The sequence below is a fragment of the Carassius gibelio genome, chromosome B21 (assembly GCF_023724105.1).
Source record: "Carassius gibelio isolate Cgi1373 ecotype wild population from Czech Republic chromosome B21, carGib1.2-hapl.c, whole genome shotgun sequence".
In the NCBI taxonomy this organism is placed as follows: Eukaryota; Metazoa; Chordata; class Actinopteri; order Cypriniformes; family Cyprinidae; genus Carassius; species Carassius gibelio.
The window spans coordinates 6,551,440-6,567,254 of NC_068416.1; the positions used below are offsets into that span (position 1 = coordinate 6,551,440).

General features: G+C 39.2%; 1 protein-coding gene across 3 annotated transcripts in view; it reads right to left on the minus strand.

Annotated features, from left to right (window-relative positions):
• Nucleotides 1–15,815, minus strand: part of LOC127985354 (folliculin-interacting protein 1) — a 42,150-nt gene that overhangs the window by 14,330 nt on the left and 12,005 nt on the right. For 2 of the 3 annotated variants that reach the window (XM_052587331.1, XM_052587332.1), the window contains exons 2-11: nucleotides 15,375–15,504; nucleotides 13,505–13,636; nucleotides 11,776–11,879; nucleotides 11,257–11,331; nucleotides 11,070–11,161; nucleotides 9,637–9,720; nucleotides 9,241–9,312; nucleotides 7,069–7,204; nucleotides 6,088–6,289; nucleotides 5,910–5,995 (exon numbers count right to left, since the gene is read on the minus strand). In XM_052587331.1, the coding sequence (XP_052443291.1) occupies nucleotides 5,910–5,995; nucleotides 6,088–6,289; nucleotides 7,069–7,204; nucleotides 9,241–9,312; nucleotides 9,637–9,720; nucleotides 11,070–11,161; nucleotides 11,257–11,331; nucleotides 11,776–11,879; nucleotides 13,505–13,636; nucleotides 15,375–15,504 (1,113 nt within the window). The remainder of the gene's footprint in view (nucleotides 1–5,909; nucleotides 5,996–6,087; nucleotides 6,290–7,068; nucleotides 7,205–9,240; nucleotides 9,313–9,636; nucleotides 9,721–11,069; nucleotides 11,162–11,256; nucleotides 11,332–11,775; nucleotides 11,880–13,504; nucleotides 13,637–15,374; nucleotides 15,505–15,815) is intronic. The other variant, XM_052587333.1, reaches the window with a different exon arrangement.

A 15,815-nucleotide genomic window follows, 5' to 3' on the forward strand; every position in this document is an offset into this window, starting at 1 on the left:
ACAAATCACAACAGAACAGGTGGTAGAAAAAGATCAAAGTGAAACACAACACTTGAAATGAGAAGAAACACAATGTGTTAGTGAGAATAAGGAGGCCTAAGCCTACTGCTAGGTTTTAAGATAGGGCCAACAGGTGAGTGGGCTATCTGGGTAGGAAACCTAGAAATATGGTGTGGCTTAAAGAAGCAAAAGGGTCAGAACACTTAAAATATATCCGGGGGAATATCTAATATTCTGTGGCTTATAATAAGTGGATAGGTTTTATCATTTTTGGTTCACCTGGTTGAATTGAAGTCATTCAGGTGGGAACCAGTGGCTTGGTCAACCTCCCCGGTGCTCCCCAAACACTGAACCGCAGTGTCCCCGGTCCTCCGTTACTCTGGCGTGTCGCAGGACAGCACGGCTTGTGACTTTTAGCACAACCTTTGGAGTGCCAAAATTGCTGATGTCTCTTGAGACAAGAGGGACCGAGTTTCACTCGCAGCCAGTATCGGTAACACCGGTCGGGCAGCCTTGCTCACTGGAAACCTGAGATGACTGTCCAATCACCAAGGGAGTTCTACAATCAAATACACAAAGGATGAACAAAGGAAACTTAAAGTTAATTAAGGTTTGGTTTGTTTAACATCAATTGAGTAACTATATGTAGAGAGGAAAGGTAACAGCTTTACCTAATCATGATAAAACAAAACAAAGGAATTTATGATAATAATGGTAATTATCAAAATAACCTAAGTCAAAAGAGAGAAGCAAAATAATAAACATCAAATAAATAAAAAAATAAAAAAACAGGAATGAAACAAGAGAGAAGGAGTAGCTGGTTTTCACCACAAGGGGGGGGGGGAGTACTGCTTCTCTGTCTTTAACCTGCTGAGCAGAAAACTTAATTCAAATTAAAAATTCAAAACTGGTTTAAATCAAAATTTAAAATAAGCATGTATGAATTAAAAAGGAAAATCTGAATAATATCCTATAATAACCATTGATAGCTTGTAAGTTATCATTAATGATCATGAAATTAATCAAACAGTGTGAGATTAATCAAAGAGGATAAAAGTGGACATGCAATTTCAAAACAGAATGGAAAAGACAGAGGTCTGTTAGTCGATTTAACAGGAGACTGCCACTAGATGGCTTACCTTCTAAGTGGGTCAATCAGTGGTTGACCTGACACATCTAGATTTCCACTATTAACAATTACATTTTAATTCAAATCATGTTTGAACCAAACTCAAAGTAAATGTAAACAGTCAAAGGCAGGGAACATTCTTTTGTTTCCCTGTAATAATATTCGCACGAGCAAAGCTGTAAATGCAAATATTTATCGAGAATTTAGACATCTAATTCAAATACATCAAGGGGAAAGATTAGCAATTAGAGCGCATTATCTGAAATGGCCACAGGATGGCAGCTTTGCACTCATGCAAGCTGGAATCAAAAAGCAGGGCGTACCCTGAAATTTCTAACCCACGCGTTCCTCCTGGTGTTTAGATAGAGGAATTACAATTTCAATATGACTTAGAAATTATCTGATCGTTTGTCAGGCTGATTTTCTGCATCAAAAATCACAAGTAACAAACAGAAAGTTTTAATTTCTGAGGTGCTATATATTCACATAGGATGAAGGAAGGATCCGTTCACTTCCAACACACAACTGTAATAAAAACAGGAATTTTCCAACTGTTGACTCCAATAAACATTTATCAAAATAGCACTTATGACTTAAATGTTTTAGGTTTAAAAATCGGGTAGCTAAGCCAATTTTAGACCAGGAGTTTTTATCGTTTTATTTTTGAATATTACTGTGGTTTACCACGAATTCAATAACGATGTTTAATAACAAGGCCTTTTTACTGAATCAGAGGAACATCGCTCATGTTCAGATTTACATGTTGCAACTAATAAAAGATTTCTTCATCTTTTAATTATTCATATTAAAATGTTCTCACTGTAAAAAGATTTTGGTCTTTCTTAACAGGATACTTTTAACATTATACTGCAGATTACTTTTATTAAAAATAACAGTGACTATACTGTTAAGTTTCTACAAATACCTAGCGCTGACTGACCAGCTTTTTGCCTCAGTCGGTTGAGTGAGTTCGCGTCTTGCGACTTATCTCACAAGTAACGTTACATAATTTCATAGCGCACGTGCAGAAATTATTAAAAACCATATACACAGATTGATTGCTCACAAAACGAAGTTTGAAATAGCCGCGTTCCTCCACCAAAATATGTAACAACAATGAGTTTTACATAGTAATTAACTCAAATGATATATAGGGAATTTGAATAATTAATCAAGAATTTGATTAATATATATCTCAGATGACAGTTACATTTAATTTTATTGATTATGAAAAATAGCTCAATTGCCAATACCAATATTAATCACAGGGCACTGTAATTTACTCATTAATATGTCAATATTACATTCTTCATATCAATTATTGTGATATCTCTTACTGTAAATTATTGAAGATCAAACCGTGGTATGTCCAGCACACCACTATAGACCTATCAATTTTCAATAAAGTTATCACGCCTTATAATTCAAGGAAAAGTATTCTCTGGCCATGAAAATATTATCCTATCCTTATGATAAATTTAGTTTCTAAATTTAGAGCTTGTAGCTAAAGACCAAAACATTTCAGTGACTCGTAATGTGAGTGGGGTGGAGTCCAAAGCCAATCATTTTATATATGAGTTTTTAATAATTCAACTAGTAATACATCAAACTACAAATCACACAGAGTAAATATGCGTACGAAAATACAGACAATAAACATTTACAAGACAACGGAATCCAAATAAAAGAGAGAGAGAGAGAGAGAGCGAGAGAGAGAGAAGTGTAGAAAGCGAGAGAGATCACAGAATGAGCTCAGGTATGAAAATCAGTCAGTAAACCTTAGTGGAACCAACAACAAATCAGATCATAACAACACTTTAAAGCAGCATTTAAATCTCCATAGAGAAAGTGATACTTGCAGAAGTGTCCCATGTGAGTGTGGCGTGAGATCGGCGTCGAGCTTGTGAGCTTTGCGCGTTGAAACAGCCATGTGCCATGAAACGGAGGCCATGTGACGCGCGTGCACGCTGCGCTTGGCGTGAGCGTGGAGCACGTGGTCCTTTGTTCTGTCCTCGCGCGGTATTTGAAAGGTTCAACAAACATTGTTCCAGAATTCGTCTTCCTTGCGTGGAGAGGCGAATAGTTTAATAAACTTAGTAAAGAAAAGAAAAGAAAACGAACGAAACGAAAGCTTCCAAAGGAGCCATTAAAATGGCTTTTTCTCTCAGCCCCTGTGCTGAGGGGGTTCGCGCTATGAGCGCGGCCTACGGCCGCGCGGAAGCAACGTTGGAGAGCAGCGTGTCCGAGAACGGAGAAGAGAAAGAAGCGCAAGAAAAAAAGGGGTGGACCTTGTTTGGTCAATTCTTATAGCTTGAAATAGTTCACGCCCATTTTCGAGGGAGCATCCAATGAATGTCCGCGATCTGAAGCGGAGGGAAAGTTCCTTTGTCTCGGTTGAGACAAACCCCTGATGATTTAGGGCCTGTCCGATTTCATCAGGAATATTAAAGCAACTTCATTATTCCAGATTAAATACATTTTTCATTACTTTGCTCTAGATAAATGGGTCTGTCAAAGCATGACGATTAGAACAAGACTAAACATAATAGGTATATGTGATCAAAACATGAAGTTACATTAAATATGTGTAATTCTACATCTGAAAGATTTGCTTAACACATGATAACACTGCAGATGTTGGGAAACATCTAAATGTACCAAAAGGGAATACGTAATACATTTATACAGCATAAAAACTAACAGGTAACAAATTCATTCCATAGAATGCATTGGGGAGAAGATTTGGCTTCTCTCCTCTCCAGTGTGGTCGTAAACTTTACGACCTGCAAAAGTGGGGGTTGCAGAGACATGGCTCTCTTTGAGGAAGTTAAAGTGAGGAAAGACATTTCCTAAAGTATAAGCTTGCAACTTATACTCTTCACATAACAAGGATTAACCATTTTATGCAATCCATAAACATAATTAAAATACATATTAATAATAAAATGAAAGTAAGGAACTTATACGAAAAGTTCCTTTGTCTCCAGTGTTGGAAGAATTTGGGTTGGGGGTTTTCGTTTCTTCTTTGAAGCTCGCATGGGCATCGTAAATAGTTTAAGTCCAGCCAGGCTGGCATTTAGTACCAACAGTCTGAATTTATAAAACAGAATTTAACCCATGAATCGCTGACCTGCATATCTGTTACAAGGGCGTCAGCACACAAAGACAGAAGAGCTTTTGTCAACAGCTGAAACAAAGAGCGCTTCAGTTGCACAGGGCTGCCCCAGCTGGGAAAGACCTTTACAGCATATTGAACTTCTTCAAATGTCATGTAGCCCGGGAGCATTGGCCGCGGTCCAAAGCTCAACAGCCAGATGCTAGTCAAATGGTATGAGTTCAGGAAAGTCTGTAGAGTCACAAGTAGGACTGCTTCTGTAAAACTATCCACTTAATTGCACGCAAGCAAATCTCTGGATCCCATCAGAGGAGCAGCTTTAACACTAATCTACAACGGAGCAATGTTGTTTACCATTACAAGCAATTCTAGTGCTGATTAGGCACTGGGAAAGATGCAGATGTTTGACACTTGGAGGGAAAAAAACAACAATGTACTCCCTTCCCAAGACGTACTATACTTCCCAGTACTGAAGTTAGTGTAGTGACCTATATAAAGCCTCATGCAACAGCAGCTAACAGGAAGACAGAGCTGTTTTAGCACTGGATTATCGAAGATTTATGAAGCTCTGATGTCTACTTTTAAAACTAGACCCTGAAATGAGGACTGACAGAACATGACACTCTAAACGTTCATCACTTAAAATCAGGCCTGGGTGATTATTTAAGCAATACGCTATTAGAGGAATTTGCTATGTGACACCTTTAAGTGTTATCAATGTCATTGGTACACCAAAAGACTTAACAGAACCAAACTAAACTCCAATGAATCAGTTAAGGATCCGTTTGTGTCACAATTTAGAAAGTTTTTTATTGTTACACTGCAGCATCTACATCAAATGACTATAAAAGAGCGCTATATTAAATTTAGATCAAGTCTATTCTGTCTATTCTTCTAAAATGTGTACAGCTTCATTTCGACCCCGAGGATAAACGCCAAGGTGTATAATTATCCCGCTGGAGGTGGTAAATCTGAAATATTTGTTTGTCTGTTCACTTGCACATTATTGACTATTCTGGTCTGTCCTGACAGTGTGTGAGGGAGATAAGGTTTCTGTGGCACTGTGCTCAGGTTGCTCTGGCCGTGGACCAACAAGCATATGACTTGGAAGTATGAGAGGCTGAATACTGGATCACCACTTTTCAGTCTGACCGCTCCGATTGGATTCAGTAAAATGAAAGAGCAGCACGGGACACACAAATCAGATCTGAACAGTTGCAATACAGTGTGGACTCATTAAACTGGATTTCAATAGGATATGCACCAAATCAGATTTAGACTCACAGTCTGAACAAGACGCATTACTCTGAGATCATAGAAAGCATCAAAACAATGCCTTTTCATAATGACAATTGACCGAATAAAAAAACAATGCGACACCTCTAGTATGATTGACAGGTTAATTTTTGTTTTTATTTCTTTGAATGCATTACGCTTCTGGTTGCCCTGAACATGACACAGGAGTTATCGTGTGAATCGTGTCAAAGGTCATCGTGCAAGGCGTTCATTAGGTTTGGACACAAAGGCATCGCATAGATCAGTGTCGTGTGTCTCAAGTCACATGAGTGGATTAAGTGTCCAGTAAACCTTGGCTGGACCTTTAGAGGATGTAAATAACAAAGCACCTGGCGATCAGCGTCCACAGACGTGTCACCACAATCTCACCTGAACTCATTGAGGCCGTCCACCATGCGACTGTAAGCCAAAGCTCTCTGGCTGGCATCAGCTGACCTGCGGCTCAGTATCATAGCCTTCAAACAAACAGAGAGCCAAAAAACACACTGTAAGAGAGACACAACAGGGGAAGCAGGGGCAAACCACAAAAACACAAATCACGTCTAACCTGCTCAATGGCACTTTTGAGTTTGTTCATGTGACTCTCAAAGAGCGGAAAGTGAGAGAAGAAAAAGTCCTGGAACTTGGCGTTCTCTTCCTCGTTGGGCGAGAGCAGGAAGATGACACCGATAGCGATCTTCTTCTTCCTGGCGACACCCAGAGTCGGCCCGCTGTTCTCATCAGACATGTTGAAGCTCTCCTCCACAGACCTGGAACGCAAACACACCACTGGATTAGACGGGGAAATGTGAGCGGGTGAAAAAGACTCTCACACTGATATTTAAACGCACTAACGAGTCTTCACTACTGTTTGTCACTTCTGAAGTGAAAGAAAAACCTGCTGTAATTAAAAAGAGGTGATATACTGATGGAAACCATAAACCGGTAAAACCTTGTCATGAAATTCTCATCTCTGTCTCGGCTGCACTTTAACGATGCAATGTTGTATCATCAGTTTACATTTGCATGCATTTTAACACTTAACCAGTGATTGCAAACTATTCAAACACAACAAGATGTGAAAGAGACCCTTGTTCTCGTGCTCTGTCTGAAAGCGCCCATAAAGCAGCTGCGCACACAACGTCCAAGTAATGAAATCGCTTTCATGCACAAAAATATCAAATTGATCATCAACAGTTGGCAAACAAGAAAACAATCAAATTGTGTCATTAATGTTCATCAAACTTCAAAAGACTTGCTGCTTTTAACTGAATCTCTTAATTTATACAGTGAGAACTAAGCAGCGTTTTATTTAGCAATTTTTATTCAGTTTCTGTAGTATTTCTTGTTTCTGACAGATTATCTCTGTGCAATCAAAGCATGCAATCAAAATTGTATTTAATATTCTGCTATTGTAACAACCTTATTTCAGGCAAATATAGCTACTGTGACATTAAGGTGAAGTCAATCTTCTGCTATATTGTCATTTAAACTTTTGGTCCTATCGCCCGATGCTATCTGTGGACAGATGAGTGTGTAGCACTCGCACCATCGAGGGAAGACGCCGTTCTCCAGGCTGGTGGTTTGGCTGCGTAACCAGCGTCGCTGGTAGCTACTTGCACAGCTGCTGGTGAGAGAGGAGCCCGGTGACGGAAACGGGGTGATCAACAGGCTGCTTAAAGATGCTGTGGAGAGAAGAGAGGGTCAGTGTCTATGTGATCACAAGCCCATCACCAGGAGCAAACACTCACACATGGCAAAAATTAGGTGCAATGACATGCAAACGCAAGAATCATTTCTGAGCATTTAAAGGCATCCCTAATTCTGACGGCACCCAATCACTGCTTATATCCTATGCACTGGTGAGCATGTGATGAAATGTTGCATTTCTCCAAATCTGATGAAGAAAATCATCTACATCTTGAATGGCCTGAGGGTGAGCATATTTTCAATTTTGGGTGAACTACTGCTTTAAGAAATGAGGAACTGAGCAGTGATGAAAGACTGATAGCGTTTAGGTTTTCAGGGTCACCGGAGAGTGATGTTCAGAGCGAGGTGACACTTTCAAAGAGCTCAACGGAGATGAGACGCGCGTGTCGACCCAGGCCTAAATTAGCCTCCTCTTCTACTAGTGCAGATAGTGCAGGCAGTTTTGGGAACTGCTAAATATAAACGTCTGTGCATGTGATGCTGCATTAGCCAGAACGAGAGATCCCAGCTGTGCCGAGCAGGTCATCAGGCACTTTCCATTGCACAAGCTTTTCCAGATCTGCTGCATGTTCAGAAAGCTGCACATCTTAATGGCACAGCGCAGATATTCCTGTGCTGTCAGCTTCACAGTGTCCTGACTGTAGTATCATTTATATTTAGAACACAACAGAAAAAATTATAGCTAGATATGAAGATATGATTTTTTGTAATCAAAGAGTCTTAAAATATGAACACATGAACATCGCCAAAGCTGCTCTGTGAGCCACTTCACATATGAATGAGAAAAAAATGCAAAAAAATCTAAATAGAGAAAATCATCTTTAAAGTTGTAAATACAAAAAAACAAAAATGGAAAACATGTAGAACAGGGCCCATATTCACAAAACATCTCAAGGCTTAAACTAGCTCGTAACTTGTCGATTAAGAAAAAAAATCTTAAAAATCATGGGTGTGTCAGGCCTAAATTTAGGACTCTTATATTTTTGTTTCACAAAGCATTTTAGCACTAAAACTAGCTCCTAAATCTGTGAAACACTAGGAGTAGTAAAGAGGACTCATAAGTCACTAAGACCAAGCCACAAACTATTCTAAGAGCTCTAAAAAAAAAAAAAACATCAACTTTGGTTCTGTGATTATATGCTTTGTTTTCATTAAACGAGTTGGACAAGAAGTACCAGATGTTCTTGCGTCCAGTTTGTTTTTCTTTTACGTTTGCATGTCATACTATCAGCCTGTGATTATTGCACTCTGTAAATTAAAAAGCTGTTTATAGAGGCATGTTTTCCCAGTGAGCTTAAGATAGTAGGGTAAGAATAAAGTCATTGGTTGATTGTCATGTGATTACCCAGAGTTTTGTACTTAAGGCCTCTTGTCTGTCACATTTGTACTGAAGTACGTATTCTATTCCAGGTCATTGTTTAGTGTCAAGTCAAACTCATGTTTGTGTTTGGTTTCATGTCATGGATTAAGTTCTTAGTTTATGTTTTTGTTTTTAGATCATCATTCTTAATAAACTGCACTTTGCTTCTCTGAAAAAAAAAAGTCCTGTTGATATGCATATTTACTCATTTTAGTTTTTTTACGAGAAGCATACAGGCTGACAATTCCCTGAACATATATCATATTGTTTAATTAGTGAAACTAAACCTGCATTTTAAAATCCTTATTTATTCTTAAACCATTAATTGAATATGGCAACATAATATTGCGCTCTTTACAATATTTCTATGAATGAATCTCTGACAGACTATCAGCCAATCACGGTGTGCATAGTTAATAAGCATGCTGACATCATCCATAGCAATGAGGTCAGCCCCGCCCCCTTACTCTTAGACTTCCCTCTATTCCTTAGATAAACTTAGTCCCAGCAGCTTTGTAGTAGGTTTTAAGAGAAAGCTGAAAACCTTTACTGCTATTTAGGAGAACTCAAAGTGGCCCAGATGTCACAGAGCCCCAAATATACAATTTTACAAATAAATGTCATGCAGTATGCATGTGTGCACAGACTCACCGGAGCGTGCGATGCCGCTGTCTCTCTCATCATGCAGTCCTCGGCCCGGCATGTCCATGGGGTTACTGTGTCCTGAGAGGAACAGAGAAAGTCATGCAGGGACGATTTTAAAGAGTTTGCTTATCCCTACCCACCACCCGTCCAGAAATCTTATCAGCATTGTGATCTACCTACACATCACATCAGACACATGCACACACAGCAGGCAGGACAGGGCAAACCAGTGCATTATGGGGGACGGGGGAGAAAGAAACCCTGGGCTTGTCAAGGCTAGAGAGATCACACCAGAACAGATCCACCAGTCACACGTCCTACACTAGTGACAATCAAAGCACTAGCAAACACCTTAGAGTCACATGCACACACACACACACACACACACACACACGCGCCAACCTGAAAAGAAAGAGGCACTCTTGATGAGACGGAGAGGGCCTTGCTCTGAGAGCGCACGGCGTGGGCTGCAGAGCTGAGAGAAACCTGTACGATACCGCGATCAGGACGACAAATGAAGAGAAAGACACACATCCGACTGTTAGTTAAGAACAGGAAGAGACACACAGATGCTCAAAAGTCTGGAATCATTTGTATCGTTTGAAAGAAGTCTCTTATGTTCACCAAGGCTGCATTTATTGTAATCAAAAATACAGTAAAATAGTAATGTATATTTTTTTTCACCATCATACTCCAGTCTTCAGTCACATGATCTTCAGAAATCATTCTAATATGCTGATTTGCTGCTAAAGACACATTTCTGATTATCATCAATGTTGAACACAGTTAAGCTGCTTCAAATTTTAGAAATCTAGGATTAGTAAAACAGAGGATGCATTAACTTGATCAAAATAAAGGCATTTATCATGTTACAAAAAAATAAATGCTGTTCTGTTGAACTTTTATGTTCATCAAAGAATCCTGAAAAATAAAATGCATCACGGTTTCAACCAAAACATGAGGCAGCACAACTGTAAGCATGATACTGTTTTCAATAGGATTATAATCAGATTGATTTCTGAAGATCATGTGACACTGAAGACGGGAGTCATGATGCTGGAAATACAGAGGAATAAATAACATTTTACAATGAACAGAAACAGCTGCTTAAAAGAGTAATAATACTTCACTGCATTATGGTTTTGCAGCATTTGTGATCAAATGAATGCAGCCTGATGAGCATAAGATACTTTTTTTTTAAGCATTTATAAATCGTAATAACTCCACACTTTTGATCAGTAGAGTATCTAAAGCTGTCAGGATCACACAGACAGAGATGAATGCAACACCACACAGAAATCTATCTCCTAAATCATCTACTGTTTTTTTTTAATCCGGCAAGTAAACGGAAAGAAAAAAATCCGTTTATTATTAAAATATAAATACAGTATACACGGTAATAAAAAAAAAAAACAGTAGATTAATAAAAAGGCAGTAGATAAAGTTTCGCAATGTCTCGGTTCATTCCTAGAAGCTTTTGTGACAGTCCTAAATTCATGAATTAAAATATGTCTAAGTGAAATAGTTTCTTTATGCAAAGTAAAATACCAAAATATAAAGAAAGAACTAAGACCTGGACATGTTCTCAATGAGTCCACAATACAAACACATAATCACAATCTTTAACACACTGAAGATTTCATAGAAAACTTGCGCACAATGGAGGAGAACAGACACAGAAGGAAACATGGAAAAGCACGGAGATCATCAAATTAAACAGTGTAACAAATCTTGTTGCCAGCTGAAACAGCAAATGTCATCGAAAGGACGAGCTGGTGATTGAAACGGTGTATGAGGAGTGAGTTATGGGTGAAGCGCGGAGGATCTTGTGGTACCTATGCTGCCCAGGAAGCTGCTGGCGGCGCTGTTCTGCTCGGGCCGCGGCGCGCCGGAGTCCTGATTGATGAACTCTAAACTGTCCTGCAGTCTGTTGAGTAACCAAGAGGAGCAGTGAGGCAATGGAGCACGTGTGTGTGTGTGTGTGTGTGTGTGTGTGTGTGTGTGTGTGTGTGTGTGTCTCACGTGTTCAGGCTGCCGTAGACACTGCCGCCCGTCCTCGCTGTAAACACTTTACTGAGCATCAGCTGCGGAGGAGATCTGTGAACAAACACACACATGATCATTTATATATGCATGCAATGGTCTTTCCACATTTATCTTATTGTGTGACTGCCTGGAGTCAGGTTTCTCAACTGACTATTAAACCTGTTAAATCTCTATATAAACAAACACTAAAAATGTTAGACAAGAAACCAATTAGATGGAGTCATTCTAATATTATACAAAACAAAAACAGTCTCAGTTTTTTGTGTGTGTGATTATTGTTTTACTGTTGTTAAAACATTAAGCCTAACCAGTGACTGGAGCTGCAAATTATCCTTTGGCTAGAAGCCTACATGTGAAGCATCGGCTGCTTGAAATTGTAGCAATGTTATACTGCATTGTCCCTGTTAAATAAACTAATAAATAAATGAATAATAAATCAGCACAGGCTTCTCTTCACACACACACACCATCGGTTTGACATGCGTACGGTCTCACCTCATCTGGTGGATCTTCAGCGTCGAGCCTTTGTAGCTCATGGCCACCGAGCCGAACATCATTTCTCCGAGCATGTTAGCGTCTGATGAGCACCGAGAGGAGCCCTGACACAGAAAGACAGAAAACCACACAGGTTTGAATCTGCAGGAGCAGCACACAGCGGTGTGTGACATGTTTCTTGTCCAATGTTACAGTAAACGACGTGAGAGCTGACTTTGATGAGCGTCACTGAGTTTGCACAAATCAAACAAAAGCACGTCTTGAGAGCATGCTTTCACTGAATGATCCGAAATTCAAGATATGAGGGTAATAAATATTCTAGGAGTTATTATTTTATATTTCTATATGGTTTAGTTTAGCAATATCACGCGAATAGGAATCCAGTTTTTTTCTTAATGTTATCACTATCGCAGGTTGTATTGATTTTATGCAGAAGTTATAAGCAATAATATCAAGTTTATATTAAGTGTTTTAGATTAGAATTAATCGATCAAATCTGAAAAATTTCGCACTGTGACTCGATCTTTAAAACAGTGAATTGACGCCACCTACTGGCAGCTTCAATTTCAGATTGTTTTATTGAAAATGTTCATTTTAAAACTTTAATCTCCAAGTATTTTTGTATTTGCTGTGTAAATAGATCGTAATTTCTTCAGATGCAGCTTGCAAAAATTTATTTTGTTGATAAATTATTTTTGATTGTCTATAGCGTCTCATTATTTGACCTAAATTTATTAGTTTAAATGTAAAAAAATAAATAATAAACAGCGGTTAATAAACAGAACTGCTTGCGTCTTGTGGAAGAACATCGTAGCCGGAACTACTTCTCTCTGTTTATGTCTATGAAGAATCACAAAGGTACTGGGTTACTCCGCCGCGGTGCCCCCGAAGCAATCTAAAATAGTCCGAATATAAACACTTATTATAGGTGCACCCTAGTGATTCAGGGCAAGCTAAAAACACGGTTTGGAAAATGGATTCATGGTGTACTCGCTTATTATATACATTTTTCTACATTTTGAACACAAACACAGTTACGGACCGCAGCTCTGATTGGTTGTTTTTTACCGGGAGCGATGGAGTTTCTGCAAATGGCAATAGGACACTGGGAGGAGCCAGAGGAGCTTGATTTTTTTCAAAGATTATCTGTCTCATATTCTACTGTCAGGACATTATGACAGGTTTAACAACTATGTAAAAAATATATTTTTACAAAAGTTACCTACTGCAGCTTTAAGGTGGAAAATGTTGGCCCTTAATGAAACTTTTGAATGTGTGACTCTGGAGCACAAAGGCAGTCTCTGGGGTATATTTGAAGCAATATCCAAAAGTACACTAGGTTGTTTAATGCCAAAAATCATTAGTGTATTGAGTAAAGATCATGTTCCATGAAAATATTTTGTACATTTCATACCGTAAATATATCAAAACTCAATTTTTGATTAATAATATGCATAATAACTAAGAACTTCATCTGAACAACTTTAAAGATGATTTTCTCAATATTTAAATTTTTTTGCTCTCTCAGATTCCAGATTTTCAAATAGTTGTATCTCAGACAAATATTGTCCTCCGAACAAACCAGACATCAATGGAAAGATGATTCATTCAGCTTCTAGATGATGCATAAATCTCAATTTCTGAAAACTGACACTTGAGACTTTTTTTGCTCCATGGTCACATATGAAGAATATGAAGAGAGAGAGTGCAGTCTTGTGACAGGACTCACCTGGAAGCGGTTTTGTTCTTTGGGCTCGGAGGCGCAGGACGAGCTGCTGTCCAGAGAACTGGAGCTGCCTCCCGCAGGCCTCAGCTGACAACACTTCCCAAACATCTTCGCCTGTGCCTCTCCACACACCCTCTGCAAACAACCCAGCACAGTCACTAAACCTGAGACACACACCGGTTCGTCAAGACCCACATTCTGCAAAAAACACACTTCAGGTGTTTGAACTCTCTGGAGTGTGAATGCAGCAGCACACAAAAACAAAAGTGGTTTTAAACAGTTAATGTTGAATCAGTTGTCACTGATCTTTATTTAAAGGAGTGAGGGAGAGAGTACGAATTACATGATGAGACATGATCACAAAGCAAAAAGAAACAGCGAGACCAGTTTAATACGATTCACCATCAGATGACTCTTGAATGAATATGATTATTTTTTTTTCTAATACAAAAATACAGAAAAAGTGGAATATACAGATATATACACAATATATCACAATTCAGCCAAACAATATCAAGATATATATTCTTATTTGGCAATACTGCCCAGCTCTATTCTTTGAAGTTTTAGTTTTGTTTGCATGCACATGATCCTCTAAACTGGCAAGTGTGCACATAAACACTTTTTTTTTTTGCATGCTATTTAATTTCACCCTTTCCTGTCAGTCAGTAAAGAGCGAATCCCTTCATATCTGTGAGGTGTCACACGAGAGCTCCAGCGCTGGAGTTAATGAGTGTTTCGGCTGTGCGTGCCAGGCTCGGTCTCTCTAATGGCTCATGCTGAGTCTCTCTGAAGAGCACAAAGGAACTCGGGCATGTGAGACTGTCATATGACTTCCTTAACGACTCGTGAGCGTTTGCTTACTCGCTCTCTCCAGCTCTCAGTCAGTGACGCTCTGTCTCTCTCTCTCTAGTGAAACTGTGTCCTCTGCCAAAAGCGTCATGTGACTGCAGGCGCAGCTCGGCTTCCTATCAGCGATCTCCAGAGCCTCTCCTGGACTCACTAGACACACTGTTTATTCTTCATCTGCTTGAGCCTGCAGTATACATCAATCAACCTGCAGCAGATTTGAAGGAGCATGCTTTATGTTTTCAATCATCAGTGTTTTTATTCAGCAGGCTTCAGGTCAAAGACATACTGAACTGATTGATCATTATCAAACGTTAAACCACTGAGTGAATGATCCAGGGATTACTTATTTATAATGGGAAAATCAGTAATGATGACACTGAATTTTAATTCAATACAGTTTCTACAGGTTTTATGAAGGTAAATTCAAGACTAACAGTCAAAATGAATGGAATAAATTGAACGGGATACAATAAATCATCATTTTCTGAGTTATATTACCACTTCAGAGTTTACACATTCAATTTCCAACTGATTTCCATTACTTTTAAAAGGAAATATTGAAAAAGCGATACATTTTTACATTTAATGCCAAAACTTTAAGACTTTCTGCTCCGATTTAAAACATTTTAAGGTCTCACTCTGAGGAAGACTAAATTAAGATCGGCCGAAATCCTGTTTGGTGAACAAAACATTTTGCAACATCGCGCTGAATTACTTTGAGGTTTGTTTAATGTTCTCTCTTCACCTTCAGTTCAGACTGACTGGGGAAAGGCAGATCAGAATTCCCTTCACTTTACAGTCAGATGACAAGAGCAGGTGTGGAAAATGCTTTGTTTTTTTTTGGTGAACCGGATTTTGCACTGAACCCACAGCCTCATGACAGCTAATGACAAACATCTAGCAGACGTGAGCGAGCTGGACACGCCTTCAGTCATGTGAATGTGAAAGAATGCGTACACACTCAGAGTCAGCTGATGCTATTATTACTGGAGATAAGAGCTCTGGTTCACACAGCACTCACCGTGACCGGGGCATCTTCTGTGCTTCTCTTTCTGGCGTCCGAGTCGAAGAGGACGTTCCTGCCGCGCCGCTCGCAGTCCTGGTAGACGATGAGACGGATCTGACAGGGCTCCAGCTCCGGTGACGACCAGCTGACGGACAGAAACACCAACATGAGCACCACAAACACATTGAAGCTTAAAGGCAAAGTTCTACTAAAAATGGAAATCCTGTCCATTTTTATTAATAACTCACCCTCATGTCGTTCCAAACCCGTAACACCTTCGTTCATCTTCAGAACACAAATTAAGATATTTCTGATGAAGTCCGAGAGCTCTCTGACTCTCCAGACAACAAGGATCCTAACACGATCAAGGTCCAGAAACGTAGCAAGGAGATTGTTAAAATAGTTCATGTGGCATCAATGGTTCAACTGTAATTTTACGATGCAACAAGAATAGGG